The 26,606-nt window shown below is 35.9% G+C and overlaps 1 protein-coding gene across 1 annotated transcript in view; it reads left to right on the forward strand.

Annotated features, from left to right (window-relative positions):
• Positions 1–26,606, forward strand: part of LRP1B (LDL receptor related protein 1B) — a 2,189,733-nt gene that overhangs the window by 1,298,272 nt on the left and 864,855 nt on the right. Inside the window, exons 16-18 of the mRNA XM_027835590.1 lie at positions 425–565; positions 7,914–8,039; positions 15,155–15,271. Coding sequence (XP_027691391.1) covers positions 425–565; positions 7,914–8,039; positions 15,155–15,271 — 384 coding nt within the window. The remainder of the gene's footprint in view (positions 1–424; positions 566–7,913; positions 8,040–15,154; positions 15,272–26,606) is intronic.

Raw genomic sequence — 26,606 nt, forward strand, 5'->3', positions numbered from 1 at the left:
CATATACATATACATATATTATAATTGTATGTAGACATACATAATACATACATATATAAAGTATAATTGGTATGAACACATCTATACACATGCATATGTGTATAGAATTATATATTATATTTACATATTACATGCTACATATGTATATATGCATATGTCTACATATATATGTATTTGAATATACTGAATGGAGACCTAATGCATATAGACTTAAAACTGGAAAAAAAAAACTTTAGAAGTCATTGAGGCCAACCTCTTCATTTTATGGATGTGGAATCTGAGGCCCAGAGAAGTTAAATAAATTTGCCATGGTTGCATGGTTATTATGTGTCCCATTAATCCCAGGTCTTCCTGACTCTCTCCAGAAATTTATACATATGTATATTTTATATGCCCTTCTTTCTTTTCTCTTTTTTAATTTTAGTCAACCCTGAAGAAGTACTACCTCACTTATGCAAACCTGGAGAATTTCGCTGCAGAAACAGACGCTGTATCCAGGATCGATGGAAGTGTGATGGGGATGATGACTGCTTAGATGGCACTGATGAGGATTCCATGAATTGCTGTATGTCCTTTTGGAAGTAATTTTTTTCTGTATTTTCCTAAGTCTTTTTGTGTTTCAATTATCAGCCTGACCTGCTAAAACATCACAATTCAAGGGGAATTATGTCTAAAGCTAAATTGTAATTCACATATTATAAATCATATATCTTCTTTCCTTATTAATGGAAACAGTATTCCTAGTCAGTACATTCTCATTGTATAGACAATAAGAGTATACTGCATGCCTATTGTGGGGTGCATAAAATGGCTTAATGTTTATTTTTGGCCTTATAGTTCTTATAATATCTCTTGATATACCCCAAATAGCCTTTTTCTTCATTTTTCTTACTAGAGTTACTGGATCACTCTTTGATAATTGATGTAGGGGACATCCTGGATCCTCCCATACTAAAATATAATATAATACTTAAATTCTTTCAAGACAAAGTTATTGGTACAGAAGGTCACTAACCACTCCATTGGTCCTTGACAAGTGAGTCTTGAAGAGGAATTAAATAAAGAGAAGAATTTTGAACAAGACAATATACAGGTTTCCTGCCTCCATGCATTGTTGTAAGGAAGACATGTGGGAAAGTTAAACATAAGTGGAAAATGGAATTTTCTTCCCATTGGCTACTGATTTTCTTTTAGCATCTGCTAGAAAAATAATACTTTTTGTGACTTTGGTACAGAGACAAGAATTTCTTCTTATATTTTGAGGGGTAAAACATTTTATAAAAGTTCGATGAGGTGAAGTCATTACTTTCATAATTCAAATGGTATTAAATTTACTCATATCTTCATTGTAGTTGAATGTTCCTGGGAACAGTCATATATCTTCCTTTTCAAGGCTCAGAACAGTTAAATGATTTCCTCATAATCACAGAGCTAAATATAGGCAGCAAATATAGTCCTGGGCTTGGTGTCAGGAAAGCCTATTGTCAGAAGGCCAGTTCAAAACCAATCCTAGACAATTAGCAGCTATGTGACTGTGGGCATTTGTCCACTTGACCTTTGTCTGTCTCAATTTCCTTATCTGTCAAATGAGAATAATAATAACACCTGTCTCCCAGTACTATTGTCAGGATCAAAACAGATAATATTTGTAAAGCACTTTGCAAAACTTGAAACACTACATAAATTCTAGCTATTGTTATTAATACTCTTTTAGAAAATGTTAAGAGTGGGAGTTCTGAACGGATGGGGTAGGTAAGTTATGCCAATTTTCAAATAATGTGTGTATGGGGAAAAGGAAGATTACAAGAACTGGTAAAATTGAAATACCAGCCAGCTTATCATAAATTCCTTGCAAATGTCTAAAATAAGTTATTGAACAACTGATTTGTGAGAGTATCAAAAGGAAAATAGGGATAAATCACCAAGCATCTACATGAGCTCACTGAGAAGTGATGCCAAACAGATATCATTTCCTTTTTCCATAAAGTCCTTAGTTTGGAACTTGAAATACTAACTTGAAAAACTGACTAGGTGATCAAGGAAATGTTCTAGAGCTTGGACATCCTGAGTCTAGCAGACAGCATGGAGAAAGGCATGTTATCAGGGAAGTAGAGGGCACATATGGAGAATTTTGAGAGATCCAGTTTGATTGGAATGTAGGCTATGCAAAGTGTAGTAATTTGAGGTTAGATTTAAAAAGTAGGGTAGTGACAGAGAGCATCATATGTCAGGCTAAGGAGCTTGATCTTATTTGACAAGCAGTAAAGACTGTCAAAGGCTTTTGAGTAAAGGGGTGCATGACAAGTTCTGCGTATAAAGAAGATAAGCCTCTCCCTCATCTCCCTCTCCCTCATCCCTGAAGGATGAACAGAGGTTAGAGAGGGTGAAAGAAGAAAGAGCTATGAGAAGACTGCTTAAACAGTTCCAGTAGGTCATAGTTAAGGGCCTGAACTAATATGGTAGCAATAGTAGTAGCAATAGGAACAGAATGAGATAAAAGAGAATGAAGTTGCATAAAGAAAATTAACAAAGTTTGGGAACTGGACAGTTCAGGGAAAGGGAGAATTCAAAGATAACATCAAAGGCACCATGACCTAGAGAAGACATGATATGGGGTAATGGATAGAGTGCTGAACTGAATTAGGGGAATGTGGATTTGAATCCTGCTTCAGACACTTACGTGCTGTGTGACCTTGGGCAAGTCACTTGATCTTTCTGAATCTCAGTTTTCTTATCTTTGAAATGAAGGCGTCAAACCTGAACACCTTTAAATAACCCATCAAGTTCTTATTCTAGAATCCTCTGATTCCTGGCACACTAGGTATGTGCATTTAACAAAAGCCATTACATCTTTTTCAAATTTATTTGAAAATGGGTTCTTAGGGGCAGCTCGATGCCACAGTGGATAGAGCACCAGCCCTGGAGTCAGGAGGAGCTGAGTTCAAATCCAGCCTCAGACACATAACACTTACTAGCTGTGTGACTCTGGGCAAGTCATTTAACCCCAATTGCCTATTCAAAAAGCAAAAACAAAAAAAAGAAAAAGAAAAAAGAAAATGGGTTCTTAGTAAAGATGTAATTTGGCTTTTTGGTATAGTAGTCTCCATCAAGGTAACTTAATGGGGGCAAAGATTACCAGCCCACGAAACTGCTGTTGGACAGCACAGCTTGCAAGTGAAATTGCTTCATGAGTATTACCAGATAAGATTGTTAAGCTCATTCATCTCTTTTTCATTCCTTATATTTCAAAAAATATTACACAAGCCTTTTCCATAGACATCATAGGTAATCTTGGTTCAAGATAAGGCAGTGTGGCATATTTAGAAGAGTATTGGATTAGAACATAGAAGACCTGAATTCAGGTCCTGGCTCTGCTGTTTGTTACCTGGGTGACCTTGGGCAAGTCTCTTGATTTCTCTGGCTCTCATTTTTCTCATCTGTAAAATGAAAGAGTTAAATTGAAATGATGTCTTAATTCCCTTTTAAATCTGTGCTTTATACATAGTATATTCCTACTATGTTTTTACATAGTATATCTTCCTTGTATGTTGACTTGAAACTACTTTTCCTGTAACTATGGCAGAAAAAGGGGAAAAAAAATATTGACATTGAGGATAGGATGACTAGAAGAGGTTATGACAGCTCCTTACCTATTTATTTAATGGTTTACATCTTAGCCAACACCTGAACTATTAGGTATCATGGAGTAACAGTTAAAAGAACACTGGTTCTGGAGTCAGTGGACCTGTATTCAGATTCTACCTTAGACGTGGCCTATCTGTGAACTTGGACAAATTCATTTAATTTCCTTGGGCTTCAGTTCTTCATCTCTAGAATGGAGGACGAGGTGAACTCTTAGGTGACTTCTAGTTCTACATCTAGGATCCTATTTTGAACAGATGGACTTTTATCCTGTCCTTAGTAAATAACATGATGATGTTGTTGAGTCATTTTCAGTTGTGTGTCCAACTCTTTGTGACCCCAATTGGGTTTTTCTTGGCATAGACACCAGAATGGTTTGTCATTTGCTCTCCAGTTCATAACAGATCAGGAAACTGAGGCAGACAGGGTTAAATGACTTGCCCAGGTTCACACAGCTAGTAAGTGTCTGAGGCCAGATTTAAACTCAGGAAGATGAGTCTTCCTGACTCCAAGCCCAGCACTCTATCCACTGTACCACATAGCTGCCCTTAAGCATCATGATAGTTGACCACCACAAAACCCAGCCCATAGTTTTATAGCAATTAACTTCAGGGATATGTCTTCTCAATTGAACATAAACTCTTCCTTCAGTCCTAAACCCTGTTTAATATGTCATTGCTTCTAACTGACTGGGGAGGTAGGGTGAGATTTTATTTGTTCATTCATTCATTTGCTCAATTTGGATGTCAAATTACAACATTTATGGAATATCATCGGCAATTTATAATTTTCATGCTCTCACTTATCTTGGGTCCCCATAGTTTTACATGTAGAGAATAAAGTGGAAATTTGGCAATACCTTAGACATTTTGATCAGTGTAGACAGCTAAGCTAGAATTCAGGTAAAAATATCAATTTGGCAGTATTTTGGATTAGATTGATCATATATACTTAAGTAGATATTTACTTCAATTTGCACTATTTAGTCACAAATCATGTCATTCTTGTAACTAATTTAAGATGTTTTGTCACTTTTAAAAATCCAATAATATCAGTAGCAGCAAAGAAATCTAACATGGATTTTGTAGTGTTTAGTACAATTATTTTAAAAGTTCTCCCAGAATATGGGAATGTTTTCCTAAATAAAGAGGCCAGTGTGATGATGAAAAAAAAAGTGAGGTTTAACATTTTCTCAGACTAAAATGTTGAGGTCATTTCCTTTGAAAATAAGGAAAAGGAAATACCTATCTACTTCTTACTTGGAGATGTAGCTAACATTAAGAAATATTAATGAATTATGACATTTTTGTGTACAAAATAATTATAGAAAAGAAAACAAGTATTAGACTTTTATCACTCAGAGGTCTGGCAAACAAGAGAGTTCCTCACTCCCCATCTAGGCATAAATTTCATTTGCCCCCATATTGAGTTATAAAGTTTGCATAAACATAAAATAAATATTTTAGGGTTTTTTCCATACTTTCCCTTGAAATATTAATTCATCAAAGGATCTGAGGAGGTTAGAGTATTAAGTACTAAGCTGCTTGTAATTTAGTTTAAAGTTATATATTATATGTGAGGTTACTGTCCAGGATACTCAGATATCTCGAGGCTATTTAATTTTGTGTGACTTTTTTGTGTGATGGACCCTCATAAATGTGGATAGCTATAATTAACATATCAAAAAACTTCTAAAATTTTTTGAAAGATCTTCCCAGGAAATTAGAAAAATAACATCCAGTAAAGAATTGTGAAATAGCTTGGTCAGTTGTATGACAACTTTGCTATAGTTATGGAAATGCAACTTGAAAATGATAATATTCAAAAGATGTTTCTAAATATATTTGTATACATATGTACTTAGGGACATATCTTTAGAAACTTCAAAGATCTGTGATCTCATCAATGTGGTGACTACCTCCAGTAGTACAGGTCCATGCATGCCTTATAATTCTGTATGAGTTTTTTTTTCAATAGGTATTGGTTTAATAATAACATAAACTCATATAGACATATGTGTATGTATATATATGTGTGTGTATCATATATATCATATATACACACATTTATAACTTAAAAGTGTACAAAATGTTCCTTTTCAGATGTGTAACATTCACTGTGGTTAGTAGAGTAAGGACCAGAAATGATGGCAATTGGAAATCCTTAACACTTTTATAATTAACCTTGGAATCTTCCTCTGTGAAAAAAAATTATACAGATTTTCAAGTTGTTTCCTGTTTAGCCACTAAATATTCTAAAATAGCAAACAACCCTTTCTTGATTTCCATCTCAGGGGCTCTTAGGTTTAAATTTCTGGCAATTCAAAGGATAACACTTTTCTATGGTGTCTTCACCTGCTGCTTTGTGTCCTCTTTACTCATCTCTACATCCAAATCCACCAATGGCCCTAAGGAATTTCATTTACCTTTATCCCCATGATGTGTATTTCAGTGTTAGTTATGCAAGTGTTAACCAAGCTTTTACTACATGATAGAATTGTTTAGAAAGTTTCACCTAATGACCTTCAGATCCCTTATCATCCTCCCTGTGGTTCCTATGAAATTCATCTGCCTCTTTAATTCTGAACCACAAGATAGTAGCATTATCTCTTAAATTACCATTTACATGGTGGTGGAAAATTTCAAAACCTCTATGTCAGGCTTCACTGAAGTGAATATATGAAATGTTGGCACTTTGAGATTTTGCCCCTGTAATGTGTTAGATGACTTTCCTTTTTCCAAAGGATATGATTCTTACTAGGCTCTAAGAAATGAATAAAAAATGTTAATTATATCCACATACCAGGTTATGAAAGTGTTTCCTCTACCCATTTTTGATGTTATAGATGAATCAAAACTTTTCCAAAGAGTGATAAAAACCTTTATTACCAGAGCCATTCTAAAGATTAAAATAGGATTCTGTAAAAAAATAAACTGGAAAGTATGTTCTTTCAATACACCAGCATTGTAAAATGAAGCACTATTTTCCAACTTCTAAGTAAGACTAATACCAACATACATTTTTATCATGCTGAACTGCAACTACAAAGCACATTGCAAATTACTTCAAAAAGAATGTTGAAGTTGTGGAATAAATGCATAAGAGCATGCCAATTCAGGCAGGGATTTCGCTTCTAGTACTTAGACACAATAATCACAGTGGGTTAACACTAAGATGGCACCCTGTGGAGCTTAGATATTGGAGATTTAATCCTTAGCTGTGAAAAGCTTTGCTTTTGAAGGTTTGTCTGTGTTCTTCAATATTGTTATGTTTGCTTTTGTGCAAGAACTTAGGATGATCAATTTTGCTATGGCAATTATGCATAATTACATATTTAGTATGTACTTCCTATCCCAAGTGGTCATTTCCCCTAATTCTCTACCATTTCCATCTATCTACTGAAGAAAATGGAACAATAAGAGTATAATGGGATTATTTTAACAATTGAAAAATATATAGATATATTGACGCAGAGGCCTATTTGCTGAAAACAGTAGTTTTCAACAGTTGCTCAAATTTAGGATTAAGAGGAACTTTTTTTTTAATTGCTCATGTTCCACTCCCACAACTTTCCTCCCCAGGTGAGGGAGTTTATGACTGAGGAGCTTCAAATTGCAATGCCAGATATGACAGGCATTTAAAAAAAAAGACATAGGGTCACAGGTGAGGTTATTAATAGTATTAACTGACAGTTATGTAGTGTTTTAAAGTTTACAAAGTGCTTCGCACACATTATCACATTTGAACCTCACCACAACCTCTTTAGGTAGGCACCATGGTAATTATTATTATAATTATCAGAATCATCATCATCATCATCATCATTCCTATTTTATGGATGAAGAACCTGAATCTAAGAGAGGTTAAATGACTTTGCAATGGCTGCACAACCCTAGTAAGTGTCCATGATAGGATGTGAGGCCAGTTCTTCTTTATCTTCAGGGCAATTATTTATGTGTCATGCTATGCTACCTCTGTTAGGAAGAGCTACCTAAATTTCATGTTACATATAGATTTTGCTTTCTAGTGTTTGTTGGCTATGTGGATTTTGTTAACATTATTATTGGAATTGGGAAATTTGTTTACCATAAATTCTGAATTACAGAAAATGACAAACCATGATGTTTACTTCATGATAAGCTAGTCACATTAATTGTACCTATGTTCTGAATGCAATTCAGGATAATCATGTTTTCAGCAGATTCCAGGTGATTATGCAGAAAGGAGGAAGTAATGTTTTTGTTGTTGTTGTTTCCCTCCCCCTCCTCCAGTTAATCACAGCTGCCCTGATGATCAGTTTAAGTGTCAGAATAATCGCTGCATTCCCAAGAGATGGCTTTGTGATGGAGCTAATGATTGTGGTGGTAATGAAGATGAATCCAATCAAACCTGTGCAGGTAAGCTGTGTGTGTGTGTGTGTGTGTGTGTGTGTGTGTGTGTGTGTGAGAGAGAGAGAGAGAGAGAGAGAGAGAGAGAGAGAGAGAGAGAGAGTAGCTTTGATCCAAAGTCATCTTCCATAAATATGCAGGTCTATAGCTCCAAACCAAGCCAAACATGCCCATTGTTGAGGATCTAATGTGTAATTTTTATTGCCTCTAAGATTAAAATATATTTTACTTAATTCTTGTGCTTAACTGTTTGCCAAAGTAATTTGGGCCTTTGTTTATCTATCCATATCTAGTCCATACGTGGGCTAATTGTTGATGCACTGCTTGGACAAGACTAAATCTTCCTTGGCCACAAGAAGTTAGTTTGTTGCTGTGCTTTGATAGGAACCATTTCACTAGTAAGAGTTTAAATTGAATAAATTTGATTCAATTTGCCCCCTTGAATACCTTTGTGAGTAGTTTTATGTTCATGGAACATTATTTATGTGCTTTTTAAAAAATGAAGTCCCAGGACCACCAATGTATTTATATTTCCATATAATCTGTCCCATTACAGTGAATCTGAATACCTAGCTAGTTTCTCATTGAATAGAATCTTACAATTGGCATCATAGGTTACTGTATTATGCCAGACTGTCATTTATATATAAATATTGAAAAGTAGTATGGAATAGCACCAGGTCACTGCTTTTCTTTTAATATTAAGTGAAAAGCAGCCCACTTGGGAGTTTGTTCCATCTATACATGAGCCTTCAATATGTGCCCTCCTGCACTTTTAAAGCTACAAAATATTATTTGTAGTTACATGAGAATAATTGGCATAGTGATGATGAATTCCCTCTCTTTTCCCACCTCCTCCTAGACCATTTCTACTCTTGACTTTCAAATTTATTATATGCATGTATATGTGGTATATGATTTGTCTTAGTTTTTTTTTTTCTTTAATAGAGCCATACCTGTGTCCTGACACATTTCAGCCAAAACTTGGGGACAAAGAAATCATCTGTATGACTTTGGATAAAGCACTTAATTTCTTAATTATCTCATCTGTAATCTGAGAATGATAAAAACAACATTACTGCATATATGCACTATGTAATATGTAAGGAGATAAACTACATATATATAACAGAATGATTCTTTATACCTCACATGAAGGTCCAAAGATAAATGATCTCTGGAGAACCTTTCCAACTGTAACAGTATGGATAAAAACATAAGTTACCTTATTGTACATATATAATATGCAATATATGCCTTTATATCACTATATAATATAGTTTGTATATATATATATCATATTATACAGTTTATAACTCCATATATATGTACATAATATGCTATATATGAAAAGATTATATTGTTATATATCATATATTATGCATGTGTAAATGTTATATATGGAGTATTTCCTACTACATATATAATAGTATATACCCTAATGTATGTTATATGAATGTATGTAATATTTATATAATATGGATGTATATAATGTAAGGATATACAAGAGTAGTGTATATCTTCATGCAAGTTATATTACATACATGTTATATATTACATATATTACAAACATACAATATAGTTTATATCCTCATAAATATTGCATATATATTGCTTCTATCCTCATGTGTAGGCTTATAGTTGGAAAGGTTCTCCAGAGATCAATGAGTCTAGCATCCTGATTTCAATCAAAGTATCATTATTCCTAGCTTACAAAGGAGACAATAGAGAAGTGACATACCTTGTCCAAGTTCGTACAGCTATGAATGGTGATGAAATGAGAACTGGAACTTAGTTCTCTGAGCTTTCTCTGGAATTCTCTTTCCAATATCCCATACTTCCTCTAGTACTCTGTGTTTTGTCATAAGGTATATTTAATTTTTCCTAGGATTTACTTACAATATACTATCATTTTCCATGGAACATCTCTTCTATGTTCAGTGCATTTTTTTTTTCAGTTTAAAAGTCTAATTCAAAGCCAGCACTTTTTTAAATTCTGTGAAGACTAGTCTTTTCCTTATAGCCATGAAACATCCATTTTAAAACAAGTGCTGGGCTGACAATATTAAATGCCATTCATTTCTTCAATTCTATTGGAAAACAAAAATCTACTCTTCTGTATAAGATTTTTTAAGAATTATTTTGGATTGGTTAGCTGTTCAAAAAAGCATGACGACAGTGCTCACTTTTAACAGCAAATAGAGAAATCAATTCTATCTAGTGAGCTTTCCAGCACATCACAGCATTGCAGTACATCCCTGAAAAGAGTGAAGATTGCTTTCAGTGAGTGTGGGAGTGCTCTTTCTAGACATTGATTTTAATCAATTAGAGCTATGGTTTGCCATACAACACTGGGTAACCTTGCCAGTGTATTTATGATATCTTTTATAGAAACTGAATATCCTAAAAATTTAGATTAAAGACATGCAATAAAATATGAATATTTCTTTCATATTAAAAACTATGAAGCATATGGGCTATGTATGTATGGATAGATAGATAACTGGATGGATATGTATCTTCCATGTCTTTTCACAAAGAGAGAAAAAATAAAGTGGGGGACTAGGAGTAAAAATAGTAAAAGAGGGCAAAGAGGATAGGTTTGAAGAGGACCAGGGGTAAGTTATTTAGTTAATTCTCTGTTTTACCTGGCTTGGAACAGCCCTTTTAAAATCCAATGATCATAGGTTAATGGAATTAAACTAACAAGTAATTCTAGAGGTTTTCTGTGTCAACCCTCTTATTTTCCAGATGAAGAAACAGGCCTAGGGACAATAAATAACTTCTTTACTATTTCCCAGATAATAAGTTGCATAGATGGAATTTGAATCTAGGATTTCTAATTCCATAGTCAGTGATCTCTAGAACTCTAGATCCAATTTATGACTTATTTTATTCTCTTAGATTTACTCTATTCTAAACTCTATTTTGCAAGAAATTCCTTCAGTAATCCATTTCATTGCTCTTTAATCATCAGCATTAGGGCATTCTTTGTATCTAACCAAAGGCTTTGAACAGTTAAAATGTTTTGTTTTGTTTTTGTTTTTGTTTTTATTTTTTTCTGGTGAGGCAGTTGGTGTTAAGTGACTTGCCCAGAGTTACACAGCTAGGGAGTGTTATGTGTCTGAGGTCAAATTTGAACTCCAGGTCCTCCTGACTCCAGGGCTGGTGCTCTATCCACTGCACCACATAGCTGCCCCTAAAATAATTGTTTTTTTTTTAAACTATTTTCCCTTATTTTTTCCCTTATTATTAATGGAGCTCAGCTCAGTTTCATTTCCCTTGAGCTTCCCCATGTTTTTATCTACTCGTAATCCAGAGTCCAAGTAGTAAGGAAAGAAGGAGAACTTGAGTTTGCAATCCCCCTTTTCCTTAAGGTAGATATAAACCATGAAAGGATTTGTCAGATGTTAAGTGCAGTGCAGTCTCCGGATGGGCATCTTTTTTACCAGAATTCCTATCGGGCCAGATGATTTTTACTCTTTCCCTTTGCCCTCATATTTTGGCAGAAATTGCATGTGTCAGGATATAGGTATGTACCTATTTAAGAAAAAAAAAAACTAAGACATTAACAACCTTTTAATAACAGTCTTTTAATAACAATTGTTAATTAACAATCTTTTTTCATAGGGGTCATAGATTTTTTTCAAATAGTGAGCCTTTCCAGTGCATTTAAAATAGGATTTAACTTATATTTTATTGAAATGCAAGTCTTTGAAGGTGTTGTTATGTGAAAGTGAAGAGAATACCAAATTAAGAGCTTTTTTAGAATACCAGCTCTGCTACTTAAGATGCTGAGAAAGTCCAGAAACCTCCATAGACTCATCTGAAAAATCAAGAAATTGACTTGAATAATCTCTTGATCTAGATAATCCTTAAGATCTCAGGCTCTACATCCTATAATCTATACTATACAAATACAATGATTTGCATAAAATAAGGCACCTAAAGCAAAATTCCCTTTGATTCTTTCTGAATATAATATAAAATTTTAGTGCAACTCTTCAGATCTATAGTTGTATTTTTGTCATGTCTTCTCATGCTTTTTATTTTTTGTTTTTCTCTCTGATTTAAGGGTCAATTATGTCAGCCATAGAGATGGTAGAGATATGAGCTTTTGGATATGTATACATAATACTTAGTAATGATTAACTTCTGTAATTATTGTCAAGTGGGCTAAGTGATGCAGGGGATAGAACACTGGGCTTGGAATCAGGAGGACTTATCTTCATGAGTTCAAATATGTCCTCAGACACTTACTAGCTGTATGACCCTGGGCAAGTCACTTAACCCTGCTTGCCTTATTTCCTCATCTGGAAAATAAGCTGGAGAAGGAAATGGCAAATCATTCCAGTATCTTTGCCAAGAAAACCCCCAAAATGGGGTCACAAAGAGTCAGACATGACTGAAATGACTAAACAACAATTATTGTCAACATACCTCAGTGTAGGAAGGCTATCAGTTATATAGGCAAAAATAACATTTTGCTGTAAAGTATTGAATAATATTAAGAATTGTATTTGGTAAAGGTAACTCATCATCTATCCATTGTATTAACTTTCTTCCAGTTTAGCAGTGATTTTTCTTGTTTTTGAACAGTGACGGTTGGAAATTGAGACTGATCAAAGGAAACCAAGGGCATTAAATAATTCTGACTTTTAATAAAAGTTTTCTGACAATCATCTATATTTGTTTGAAATGAGTTATAGTTACGCAACAAATACATTTTAAAAGTTGTGAATCCAGTGAGAATCTCTTTTCCATGTTATGCTCTCTTTATGCTATTAGATTTCCATCTCCCACAAGGGGCAATGAGTTAAGGACAATATAGAAGCTATTCTGTTAAAATCATCATTGAATAGGAAAGGTATGCTTTCCTTGGTCAAAACCACTAGTGTTGCAAAAATACGTAGGATCTGTTATTGACAGTATCATACAATTTAGAACTTGAAGGGATTTCACAGATAATTTAAGCCAACAACTCCCCTCTAGTGGGGGACATGTGGGACATGTGGCTCTGACTTCAGTACCCTCTTATTTCAAGTTCTCTGTTGGGATAATAATGAAAAACTCACAATTTACCGGGTGCTTAATAAAGGCAGTTTAACTTTGCCTTAGCACAGAAAGGATGTGTAACAAAGATACAGTGATGTGAGCTCATCTCCATCTGTAAGTGGCCTGGTCATTAGATCAGGGTATGGTGATTCTGGCAACTTACATGGTCATTGGTACATAGCAAGTCGGAGGGGCCCAGACTCCATGTCGCTGAGATTTTTTTACGCCTCTATGATGAGGAAGTTGTGACCAGTAAGTTTTCAGGGGCTACTTTGTCCTAGTCCTATACCATGTTCGCAGGAGGTGGGGTGGAGTGGGGCGAGGTGAGGGAGAAAGCTGCCTTGGAGAAGCTGAAGTCAATCAGGTCCCCTGGGACAAGCTTCACCCTGTCATTTTTCAAATTAGCATAGACTTAGTTTGGAGGTAAGACTACCAAATAATATAGAGGATGTGTATGCACTGTGTTTGCTTTAATTTTCTGAATAGTTCTCCTAACTTTTCATTGTGGTTCCTATTAATATATCCATTTTTTAATATATCCAGGCATAAATAGCCTCTTTCATATTAAAAAGCTATTCAGATTTTTTTTAAATTACTTCAGTTTATTTTCTTTGAATTCTGGCACATGTCAACAACCATCATTTGTAGTGCCTTTAGTATAGACATGCCTGGGGCAGGGGACTGCCTATCTCACTGTCTCCTTGTATAATTGAACAATGTGAGAAGTGGAAGAGATATTAGAGAACAATCAACCAAACCATCTCAATTGATAAGCACAAAAATTGAGATTTAGGGAAGGTGAGTGACCAGTTTAATGCCAGGCCTATTAGGAGGAAGCAGGTCTCTAGACTCCCCATCGAGTGCTATCTTCACAATATAGAAATATGGAAAGAATCACATATGATTTTGTCAGTCTGGGGAGTTAATTTCATGAAGGCAGATCCAGCTCTTTTTTTGACTTATGAAAGAGAAAGGAAAGGAGAGGAGAGGAGGAAGCAGTTTTTAAACACCTGCTCTGTGCCAGGCACTGTGCTAAGTGCTTTACAAATATTATCTCATTTTGTCCTTTTCAACAATCCTGTGAGGAAGGTACTATTTATTATCCCCCTTTTTCAGTTGAGGAATCTGAAGGAGACTGGTTAAATGACAGCTAGAAAGTGGCTGAAGCCAAATTTTTTGACTCAGGTCTTTCTATATCTAGGCCCAATGTTCTATCCACTGTGCCATTTAGCTGTTTATTAGATAAGTAGTTGCCTGCTACACATAGGAATTATATGAGTGGTGCATGGACATACAGTTAATGTTAGAGGAAGGATCAGAATTCAAGTCTTTTTTGATTCCAAGCCTAGTGCTCTATTTACAACACACCATGCTGCTTCTATTTTCCATCATATGTAACAAACAAAATTACCGTATTTGGATATTGTGAAGAAAATCAAGTGCACAGGGAAGGACAAAGGATTTAGGGATGTTTGGGATCATCATCAACACCATCATCATCCTGTTAAATCCCTTTGTTTTATAGACAAGAAAACTAAAGTGAAGTTAGTTGCTCAGGGTGACAGAGAGCTGGGCTTCAAAACTTGTGTGTCTCTGATTCCACATCTCTTGTTCTTCTCCCTCATTAGATGATGTTTCCTTCCTGTAACTGATTCTTCTTCTTTGTTCCTCCTCATTTTACTATTTGTGGTTTTCAAATCAACCTAGTGAAAAATTCATCTCTGTTCATTAAAAGTTGGTGAGAAATTATACTGCCTATTTATTCATAAGAGTATGTTAGAAAGACACATTTCTTGCTAATGAATTCACGGTTTTATTTGTAGATGCCTGCAGGATTACTGAATATGTCGTATTTTTAACAATCACATTAATTGAAGAGAAAAGCATTTGCACCTTCTTGAAGACAAAGTAGCTTTTGGTTTCAAAGAGGAAATTATGACTGGAAATATTCTGGTGTCAGAGCAGGAGAATGCATCTAGTAAACATCATAAGAGAGATGCAGAAATTTTTCCCCTATATATTTTAAACGGCTTTGTTTTTAACCTATGTATATTCCTTCATCTTTGCAGCCAGAACATGTCAGTTGGATCAATTCTCTTGTGGAAATGGGCGCTGCATTCCCAGGGCTTGGTTATGTGATAGGGAGGATGACTGTGGTGACCAAACAGATGAAATGACATCCTGTGGTAAGTTAATGATAAAATAGGATGATACTAGCAGATTGCATGTCTACTGGAAGATTCCACCATGGCATTTCCCACAAAGTCCAAATAAAATGAACTGCTTTGAAATGTTGATTTTTTTTCTTAATTATTACAAGTCAAAAATGTAGGAGATGTGTTACTTTGCATTACTGCCTTTAAGGACCAAAATCTATTTTAATGATATGTTAAATCATTATTACATTCATGAGGCAGGAAACATATTTTCACCTAAATATATGGAAACCAAACACTGCAAAATTTATTAGAAAATGCTATTTAGCAGGTTAACAAGGTATTTTTATGGTCATTATTATGCTTAGCAATATGCAGTAAGATTAAAGTTTTAAAACTATAAGGAAATGTTGTGGATTCAGAAGACACAACTATAGGCATTCTGAAGCAATTAAGGGAAAAAAAGCCTTTAAAACAAAAGAATCTGGCATTTTACATAGTCATATAATTTAGCAATTCATTCTTTTGGCAACACTATATAGTCTTTTTTACTTCTGACTGACACAATTCATTGTTTAACATAATTTGTAAGTTGTCATGATTTTTAATAAGTCACTTTGCCACAATCCTTGGTCCGTTGAGGATATGTGACAGAAATATATTGTTATACAATGTAACAAATGCAATTGTTACAATGTGTACTCACACACTAATGTTTTATTATCATTTTTCTAACTAATATTTTCAGCTTTAGCAGGGATATGAGTTGGCTTTTTAAAAATCTGCACTCCAGTTCAAGGTTCAGTCAAGCCTTTTCCTAGGTACCCTGGGAAAACTTTATTTTTTGTATTATATTTCCATATTCTGTCTAAATAACTTTTAAAATGAGCTGAACAAAGGCATTTAACCTTATCCGGGAAACTTTTAGAAGCCATGGATTAGTAGCAGAGTTGAATAAAGGATAAAAGAGGTTGTCAGGAGGCAGAAAGATGACAGGAACAGACAGCAGAAGGAAGAAAACAGAAGAGAAACAGATGATGAAAACATGAACTAAAGAGTCCCAAAAGCCTCCTGGGGGATTAGGGCAGGTGAGAAAGGTCAAGGGTTAATTCAGTTCAGTGGAATCAATCTTTCTCCCTTGCATTGCTCCTCAGCATGTACGCCTCAGCCTGTCTAGCCTGTTGGAATAGAAAAAAAAAAATCAGAGACCCATTGGATTTATATTTGAAAGGGTTCTTAGAAATTATCTAGTCTAATCCCCTTATTTTTACAGATGAGGAAACTGAGGCCCAGAAATGGGAGGTGACTTGCTTAAGTTAACAGAGGCAGTAAGAATAATATCTGACATAGTATAAGGTTTGCAAGGCACTTGGTATTATTTTCTCCTTTTATCCTCCTAACAAACTCTTAAGGTAGGTTTCAAACTCATTTTGTAGCTAAGTGGGCTCTGAGAAGTTATGTGAGTTAAACATGATTACATAGCTAGGAAGTACGGAGGCAGAATTGGAGTCTAGGCCCCCTAACTTCAAATCCAGGCACTTTTAATGATTCCACAAAAGGACATTGACCTCAGCTCACATTGTGTCTTGGCCACTTGCTGCTGAAATACAGTGAAATTCACTCCCCACTTACCTATTCGTCATACTGTTCCTTCCACCTTTAAGATACAGCTGAAGCACCATCTGCATAAAGTCTTACTTTCTAGTGTCTTCCCTTCCAAACTATCTTTTGTTGATCCACAACATATTTATTAACTTTATATTTATTGACATATATGTATATATACACACATAAATTCCTGTATATACATATATGCACATATGTAACTATATATCCCTATCATATCTATCTATCTATCTATCTATATCTATCTATCTATCTATCTATCTATCTATCTATATATATATATATATATATACACACACATATATAATACTTGTATGTGTCTGTATGGGTTAAAAAAAACTTAAAAATGCACTAAGATTTTGGGGACATCCAGTATGTACTTAATGTCTCCCCCACATTAGAATTTAAACTTATGGGAGAAGGGCATGTTTCTTACTTTGTGTCTGCATTTGTAGCAGTTAGCCCTGAGCCTTGCATATAGTAAGCACTTAATAAGAGCTTGTTGATTGGTTAATTGCTTGTATGACTGTGGGCCCCAGTATTATTGTGAAAAATAATGATTAATACCTAACTCACAGGAATGTTGTATCAACTATTTAAGGGCAGCATTTTGTAAACTATAAAATGCTATAGAAATTGCAACTATTATTATAAAGAGATAATTCATGTAAGTATAATTTGTTGTGTTGGTATCCCCTGGGTGGGTTGTCACTATGAGCTCTCAAGGAAGGAGGTACCTTCAAAATTCCCCCATATTCCTTCCTTATGTGAGGCTTATCCTTTCCAGGTTCTTGTTTGCCTCATTTATGTTAGAGCAAGGGACATACATTATGTTTTGTATTTATATGCTTTCCTATGTGTTGGTTAGTATTTACTAGTCTAGTTAGTATTTACTAGTCTAGGAGACAAGATTGTGGTACATATCTCTTGCTTATGGGAAATCCAAACTAGGTATGTGTCTACTTCTCCCCTCACACTTTATTGTACTCTCAAAGATGGTTAATGTTTTCTCTCCCTTTAAAGGAGACAAAACCTCTTCTCAAATTTCTGGTCTCATAGAGGCATTGATTTTTCAAAAGAAGATGTAGATGGGATTTAGATTTTGCATTTATCAGCTAGTTGGTCATACCCAAGATCGCAAATGGTTATAGACAAGAAGTAATTAAGCACTGGCTGTTTGGGGCTATCAGCTGGAAAGGACAGATATCTTTCTCTTTATCTTTTCCTTCTCTACCAAAACAGAAGGCAGGTAGAATCAGCAGGGAGCATCCCACAGTTCAGCTAGGAATTAGCGGGGCTTTGATCTAATCTGCTTCATAGGTACCAGGAAGAAGCAGTTCAGTCTCACCAAACATCAGCCACTTGTCATTGATCTCGATCCTTCTCATGAGTTCAGATTCTATGTCCTGTAACAAAAGCATGCAAGAGAACCAGTAGGGGTCAGGGTATAAGGTAGGAAGAGGGGTATTTTATGACATGTATCCCTCTAACACTCCAACCCATTCCCATACTTCATTGTCATTCACAAGATGGAAACTTTTCAGGCTTTTTCTTCCCACAAATGTCAATGCCAAGATTAAAAAAAAAAAAATTGGTATCTGACATTACTATGACATTGCTCACTTGGAAGTGACTGACAGCCAAAGGTTTATATTATTATTCACAATTATAATAATATGCCACACTAAGCAAAAAAATACAGTGTAAGGAAGAAGAAAGGGGGAGCCAAGTGTTGTATAGTTTCTCTCCTTTTTACAGACCAGTCTTGTCATCCAAAAACCAGGTCATAGCAAGTACATATATTTGTCCCCTAATATGTAGGCTCCTTTTCCCTTTTCCTTTTCCCAATTCCTAGGATCCCTAACCAGGACTTGTCTTAGAATTTATGGACTGAATATATTTTATAGCCCTAAGAGGCAGAATCCCAATTTAGATAGAGTTCCATGAAAACCAAAGTGGGAAAAGAAAGTTGAGTCTAAGTACATGAAACTTTATATGTTGGGTCATTTTCTTTTAGATACTAAACCTGTGTAAGTGCTTTACTTTTCAAATAAGCTTAGAGTAACTGCAGAATCACTATGAGAACATTTTTTTCAATTTAATATATATACATACATATATTTTATTATCCTTTGTCTATTTGTGTGTGTATATATATATATATATGCACAAACATACATATGCATACACACATACACATATACACATGAAAGTATACACACACAAATGGACAAAGAATAATAGCCTCCTAACATTTAGATGTAACCCAAACAGAGCTATAAGTAATAGTTTTAGAGCTAGAGTCAAAGAGCATGCTCTTGGCAAGCACCACAAAACATGTCCTCAAATCAGCCTTGTAATAGATAATGTGAAAATTAGAGATAATTAAGACAAATTCCATTGAGAATTAGTTGTTATCATGGCTCAGAGATATGTATAATTAACAATGTCTCCATATGGTGGTTTTCCATTTTTACTAATTATTTTTTTGTTAACTAGGTACTTAGATCAGTTTTTTCCCCCTAAGTTATTGAAAGTGTTCATGTTTGTAACACATAAGTATAATCAAATTTAAAAATCACACAATATTTTAAACCAGTGTTTTTTTTATTGTCATCCTCTTTAAATTCTGGTGCCCTGACACAAATATCCATTGTCCCTCCCTAATTATAGCTCTGAGTGAAGGTAAACATTCAATTATAGAATTAGAGATTTAGAGATTGAAGAGACCTTATCATCAAGTCCAATCCTCTCATTTTACTCTTGAGGAATTTGAAGCCCCATTTGCTGAAGGAACTAAAGAGAGTAAGTGACAAAGACAGGTCTTGGACCCAGGACCTTTGACTTCATTTGCACCCCTTATGTGTTGAATAATATTAAGAATATTGTCATGGATGACATTTCCACTTTATTTAATATTTTTTGCTTCTTTCTGTCCTTGGAAGATTCAGAGCTTTGATGATAAAGGCTTAAGTAGAAGGTATTACCACAATCAGGGCCTATCTGTTTTGAATAGAGAGTTTCATTGTCATCCTTAGTCCTCTCTAGTTAACAGGTATCATGGAGATGTTATCACTAACCCTGGGTGACAAATCCAGGGTACCTATTTGGGGAGGGCCATGACAGAGGTGGCACAAACTTTTCTACCAGTGATGAACTTGACTTCATTCTCATTAAAGGTGAAATTCAAAAGCACAGTCGTAAAGAAGGTGGAGACATGGTCTAGCCATCATTGGGTGGCATCTAGTGTCAGATTCAGGTCAATCAAAAAAAGTCATACCGTTACCACCTATGCCTTGGGAGACTAGAATGCCTCTTTTTTTTTTTCAAGCCAATGAGAAGGTTTATTAGAACATCCACCATATTGGGCAGACTCTTAAGGAACCTTAAGTGAGCTATTGGCTAGATTATAAGAATCTAAGCAGTGACTAGATTTTAAGAATCTAAGCATCTTAATGGAGACAAGATGGACCTTATATACAGAAAGACTATGGGAGGGATCCAGAAGTGGCCAAGTAGTCTATGAGGTAATAGAACTCCAGGGACCTGGATCATATGGCCAAGGGAGAATGGAGCCCAGATAGGATTAAGGGTGGGAAGTGGCCTGGGATAATAGGGAGGTAAGACAATGGAGGACTAGGTTAGGTTAAGGGTAACAGAATTGTGAGATTAGGTGTAGCCACAATGAAAGGCCAGTTGATGGGATTATAGCCTCATGCAAATACCAGATATTTGGCCGTGTGGGAAAGTAGAGGGTTTTTCCTTTTTGGAGTCTAGATCCCAAACTCATTATTTACCCCAAAATGGGACCCAAATTCTTTTGGGGTAAGGGTCGAAGGTCTTGGCTTCTGAAACTGTTTCCTGCTGACAAGCGGCGTAGAACTGTCTCTGCCTCACGGAGGTCCCAAAGAGAAGGTTGACTGGAACTGAGCACTTGCCGCATCCAGGGAATGATGGGGAGACATTGGCTGGTACCCGCTGTTTGCTACCAACTGTAGGTGAATGGCCTGAAGCCTGGAAGACACAAATCTGGCAGAAAAGACTGCAGGGCCCAGATCTGACAGGACAAAACATCCTTAGCTCTGTTTGGATTCAGATAATTCAGTTTTTCAACTGTAAAATATCAAATCCATCTCATAGCTAGACTCAGGAATAGCCAGGTGGGTAACATTCCCTTTCAAAGGAACATAATGGGGAAACTGAGACAGGAGGATCCCACCTTAGACTCAGGTTAAAATTGTCCTCTCAGCTTTTCCCAATGCTGACTTCCCACCAGTATCACATTCTCTCTGAGTAGCTTGTGGCATTTCTCTCAGATGGTGGATTATTGATTATCAATGGATTATGATCCATCAGACAATTCAAAATAAAATCCTATGAGCTTTTACCTCAAATAGCAAGTTTCACTAATCACAGTTGAGGAAAAACTTTTCCAGGATTTACATCTCAAATTTGTCCTGGTGTAAAAAGCCAACCGTTAGAGATTATTTCTATATACTTCCGAATTCTTAGCAAGACAAAGCCCAAACCAGCTCTTTTGGCAAGTTTACACATTAAAACAACAACCAACAATGGCCAAATTATTTTAGTAGTAACCAAATTATGAAAAGTTGCTTGACATAACTGATACAAAAAGTTCACCAATTTGAAACTTGAAACAAACCCATTACCAATCAGGTGACTTCAGTTTTGTTAAATGCATTCCAAATTACAGAGAAACAACATCTCATCATTAACAGTTAAAACTACAAATTTAAAAGAGCATGATTATCCAAGTTTGGAGGCTAGCTTCCTTACCTTGAACAAGATGTGCTGAAACTAGGTGATGCTTCAAGGCAAAGGCTGCCTATTGCCAGTGGGGCCCACGCTGTAGCTGCTGCCCCTCCCCCCTCCTTCCTTTCCCAGGTGGGAGAGGGTGAAATCAAAGGTGAGGGGGAAAGGATGAAACTCTCTTCTCCTATGACAAGGGTTAACAGATACCCTCTTGACTCAAGGGAAGGGAGTGACCAGGGTTGTAAGGAGGTGTTTCAAAACTCCTTAATGATCAATCACAAAACCTCCAGAATCTGCCAAGAGATTTTTAGCTGTTCTAACTTCTCTCCGTAACTTCCATGAAGGAGGATTCAGCGGTGTAGAGGGAAGGAGGAAGTAAGCCTCAGGAAACCAAAAATCAACTGCAGTTTTTCCAATTCTCTAGCTCTGAGAATACTGACAGAATTGGGCAAACACTTCTGGATAGGGAGTCTGTCCTTGTCCTCTATGCTGCAGAAGGTGTACCCAGGCCCATGGCCTCCAACCAAACCAGTGGACCAAGAGCCTGAGAGCATCAGGCTGAGCATGAGACAGCCTCATAACTGTCTTCCTGGAAAGCACTTCCAAGCCTTGGTGCTTGGAAAGCAACCCCAACTGCAGAGCAAGAAAAAGAAGTTGGGGGAAGGCTTACATACCTTCCAGTCTTGGCTGGAGAAGAACTTGGGGTCAGGCAGTTTCCCCATATGGGCCACCAAAATGTTGAGGTTTAGGGGTTTAAGGGTGCTGGGACCCCAAAATCACAACATGCAGATCTTGCCTCAAAGAATTCAACCCAAGCCTTCTTTCAGCCAAAGACAAGGTTTATTAGAACATCCATCATATTGGGCAGACTCTTAAGGAGTCTTAAGTGAGCTATTGGCTAGATTATAAGAATCTAAGCAGTGGCTAGATTTTAAGAATCTAAGCCAAGAATGCCTTTTGGGGGGGGGGGGCTAGGCAATGGGGTTAAGTGACTTGCCCAGGGTCACACAGCTAGTGTCAAATGTCTGAGCCTGGATTTGAACTCAGGTCCTCCTGACTCCAAGGCCAATGTTCTATCTACTGCGCCACCTAGCTGCCCCCTAGAATACCTCTTTTTAAAAAGAAGTTTAAACTACTTAGCCTGGAATTCAGATCCCTCCATAATGTGGCTCCAACTTGTATCCCTATCTCTATTGTTTTCTTTGCCCCTGTACTAAGTTGTATACACTCTGGCCAAACTGGAATGCTTATCATTTCCCATAGATGCCCCATACCAAACCCTACACACACTCACCTTTTTTTTTGTCTCTGTGCCTTGCTCATGATGATTTCTCTATGTAAATTGTTCCCACCTCATATCTACTTGTCACAATAATAGTCATCCTTAAAAGCCCAGCTCACATTCCACTTCCTCCATGAAGCTTTCCCTTTAGTTAGGAATGATTTTTCAATCCTCACCCTTCTAAAATATTTGGCTTATACCTATCTCAAGATACTTATCAAATGTAAGCTAGTATTTTATTTATGTGAATGTCTTATCTCATCAATTAGATTATAATTCATTTATAACAAGCACTATGTCTTAATTATCTTTCTATATTTCATAATGACTTGAACATAGTAGATACCCAAATCTTTTGTGGATGATTGAATAATTTTTTTTTTTTTTTTTTTTTTTTAGTGTAACTGTGGCTCAGAATTCCTGCTTTGGGCTCACATGAATGAGGTTCAGTCTTGGGAATGCTTCTGTCTAGTAGTAATATTCATGGCTCATTTCACCTTCACCTGGGGCTCAACAATCTGAATGTAACAATTTGTGGATTTCTACTCAAGGTCTTTAGTTCCCCTGCAAGCTTCAGAGGGCATTTAAATATATAACCAGTTTACTAAAAGATGTTGAAGAAATAGAAAAGAGCCTTATATCTGAGTCAGACTAGCAAAGACATATTTATATACCATCTTCCTGTAAGTGTTATTTCCTTTTTCCATGCTAACCCAGCTGTTTAGAATCTCTGCACATCTCACATTGGCAGCTGGTCTTGTCCTTGATTTGTGTATTACAGTGGGCAGGTCCAGTGTCTGATGTCCTTCTCCTTTTTGGAGATTCTTTTTCTCCTGTTCTCCATTTCTCTATATCTGTTTCTGTCTCTATCTCTATCTGCTGCTGTCTGTCTCTGCCTCTGTCTCGTCATTTCTGTCTCTCTGTATCTCTTTCTCTCTCTGAAACTCTGTATCTTGACTTTGTAACATGTAACATCAGATTGTTTTGGTTCCCACAACTTTCTTCTTAGTTATGGAACTTGGTCATTGGGAGAATGGTGGTGACCTTGACAGTAACATGAAAGTTAGAAGAAGGGGAGGGTTTTAGGGAGAATGCAACGAGTTCAGATTTGTACATAATGAGTTTAAGGTGTCTACAGGATGTCCAGTTCAAGATGTCCAATAGGCAGTTGCAGATGTGAGATGTTTAGGGCTAGATAAATAGACTTGAGAAATCATTAGTATAGAGATGATAATAGAATCCATTGGAGCTTCTGAGATCACCAAATGAAATAGTATATAGGGAGATGAAAAAAGGCCCAAGACAAAACCTTGGGAATACCCAGAGTTAGTGCTTATAGCCTGGAAGGTGATGTCGACAGGAGATTAAAAGCAGTGTTTAGACAGGTAGAAGAACTAGGAGAGGTATAGTGTCAGAAAAGCCTAAAGGAATAAACTATCAATACTATCAAATCAAAACTATCAATATTATAACACAACTATCATTTCAATCAAAACTATAGCAGTGTCTACAGCTACAGAAAGTTGAAGAAGGATGAAGCCTGACTGAGAAAAGGCCATTAGATATGGCAATTAAGAGAGCAATAGTAATTTTAGAGAGAGAGTTCTATTGAATGATGAGTTCTGAGACCAGAGTTTAGAAGAGAATGAGAGGAACGTATAAGTGAGTTTGGTTGGCAACAATCTCTCCCCCCTCCCCCATTCATTGTTCACTTTTGTCCTTGTCATTGTATTGGGAAACTCAGTACCTTTTCTTCATGGTCTTCTTTCCCAGCCATCTATATTCTTGGCTTTTCTGCTCATGTGCTTTAGAGCTTTTCTTCTAACTACAATTTCAATGGCAAAACTGCTTTTGTAACTGCTAAGATTCTCTGGGGATTTTCTGCATATAAGTAGCTTCATTCTCAAGCGCTATTCAAGTAGAGGTCACTCTCAAAGCTTTCTTTGCATACCCACTGCATGTGTTTCAATTTCCATGAACACTAATTTTTGTAGGCACCTTTCCCTCTTCTATGAGAAAAAGAATATTTTTTGTACTATACATACCAGCATGAGTGTCATTTCTGTTACAAATTATGAAGTGAAAGTGTTGAATAAAGCTCCCTGCCTTAAAGTGCCCTTGACTTCATCAGTGTGAACACAGAATCAAATCTTCAGTGGATTTCTATAATAGCACCTATATAAAAAACTTGAATCATTTTCACCTCCATTTGCCAGTATAACAAGTTAATTACACATTCAAAGTTGAGGTTTTATGTTGGCAAATAGATGCATAATTAGGAAAGTCCTATGAGAATTCAATCTTAATCTTTAAACCATCTTTGAACCTCTTAGTATTCTTCCCTTGAAAAAATAAGGATCTGCAAATTGGTGCTGCTTCCAAGAGGGAACAGGTGCAAACTCTGAGGCCTGAGTAATAGATTCTTCTTGTGTTAGATCTGAATGATTCCTCTTCAAGGATAACACCCAGGGTAATGGCCATGCATACTCAAATGACATCCCAACAAACATCTGACTTTATAGCTGTGTTTATACTTGCAAAGCCAAGTGGAGAAAGGAGTTGATTATCAGGATAATTAGAGTTCCCCAAGCTCAGTTTTGTCTCAGTTATTCAATATCTTAGACAAAGGTTCTTTGGAGATTGGGGGTGTGTGTAGGCTGCAGTATGTGTATAATTGCTTCTATTCTTCACTTTACTTTGCATGCATATTATTTAATTGCAAACAAATTCAAAGTCTTCAGAGCTTTCTGTCTTCCAGGTTGCATGTTTTAACTAACTTGCAACCTTTCCTTTTATTTGGAGATTAAAAATAACATGATCTATTCTGAATTTTAATTTTTGAAAACACATCCAAAGTTTGAGAAAAAGAATGGAAAGATAACTGAAGACTTAGAATGGGCTAAAAGTAATAAACCTAATGATGTTCCATTTGTTAGAAGAGGAGCATTTTAAGCCCATGGAGACAAGGATGTTTCCATCCCTAATTGTTAATATAGTTGTAGTGTGAGCTGGAAAAAAAAAAAAGAGGAAACAGTATCAAAAAGAGTATTTGTTACCTCTCTAAAAAGAAGCACTCAGGAGAAAAGAGAAAAGGCAGAAGGAAATGCTGTTTGCCTAGTTAAAAGAGTACAAAGTATAATTGGTTTTTATAGAGACTATTCGAACAGTGAAATTCCTATATCTGAGCATGGTATTAGTTTCTTTTTTATATCATAAGAAAAAGTGGATATCAATGTAAATGTTTAATATATTTTCCCCATATTAAAATGCATTTTTTTCCTTTAATATGTATGGACTATAACATTATATGCTATGACTGCATACACACATACACACACACACACATATATTACATGAGAAAATACATTCTTTGAACTAGATGGATCAGGATTTTCTATGCTTTTATTTATAGTTATTTATACATATATGCAACATATTTATTGATTTAGTGCATGGAAATAGATAAAAAAAATTTTAGAGGTGGACAGTTTAGGGGACATCTAGTGTATCTCCTCTTCTCCCATAGTACAGATGGGGAGATGGAAGTGTAGAAAATGAAAGTAGTTGCTCAAAGTCTCACAAGTTAGTGGTAGAGCTTTATTAGTATCTGTAACCTCTTTACTTTCTGTTATACTATTTTGCCTCATTTAAATACAATGGTTACAGCTAAGCAAAGCCTTTAAT

Source organism: Vombatus ursinus, unplaced genomic scaffold (assembly GCF_900497805.2).
Source record: "Vombatus ursinus unplaced genomic scaffold, bare-nosed wombat genome assembly UNPS02014816.1, whole genome shotgun sequence".
NCBI lineage: Eukaryota > Metazoa > Chordata > Mammalia > Diprotodontia > Vombatidae > Vombatus > Vombatus ursinus.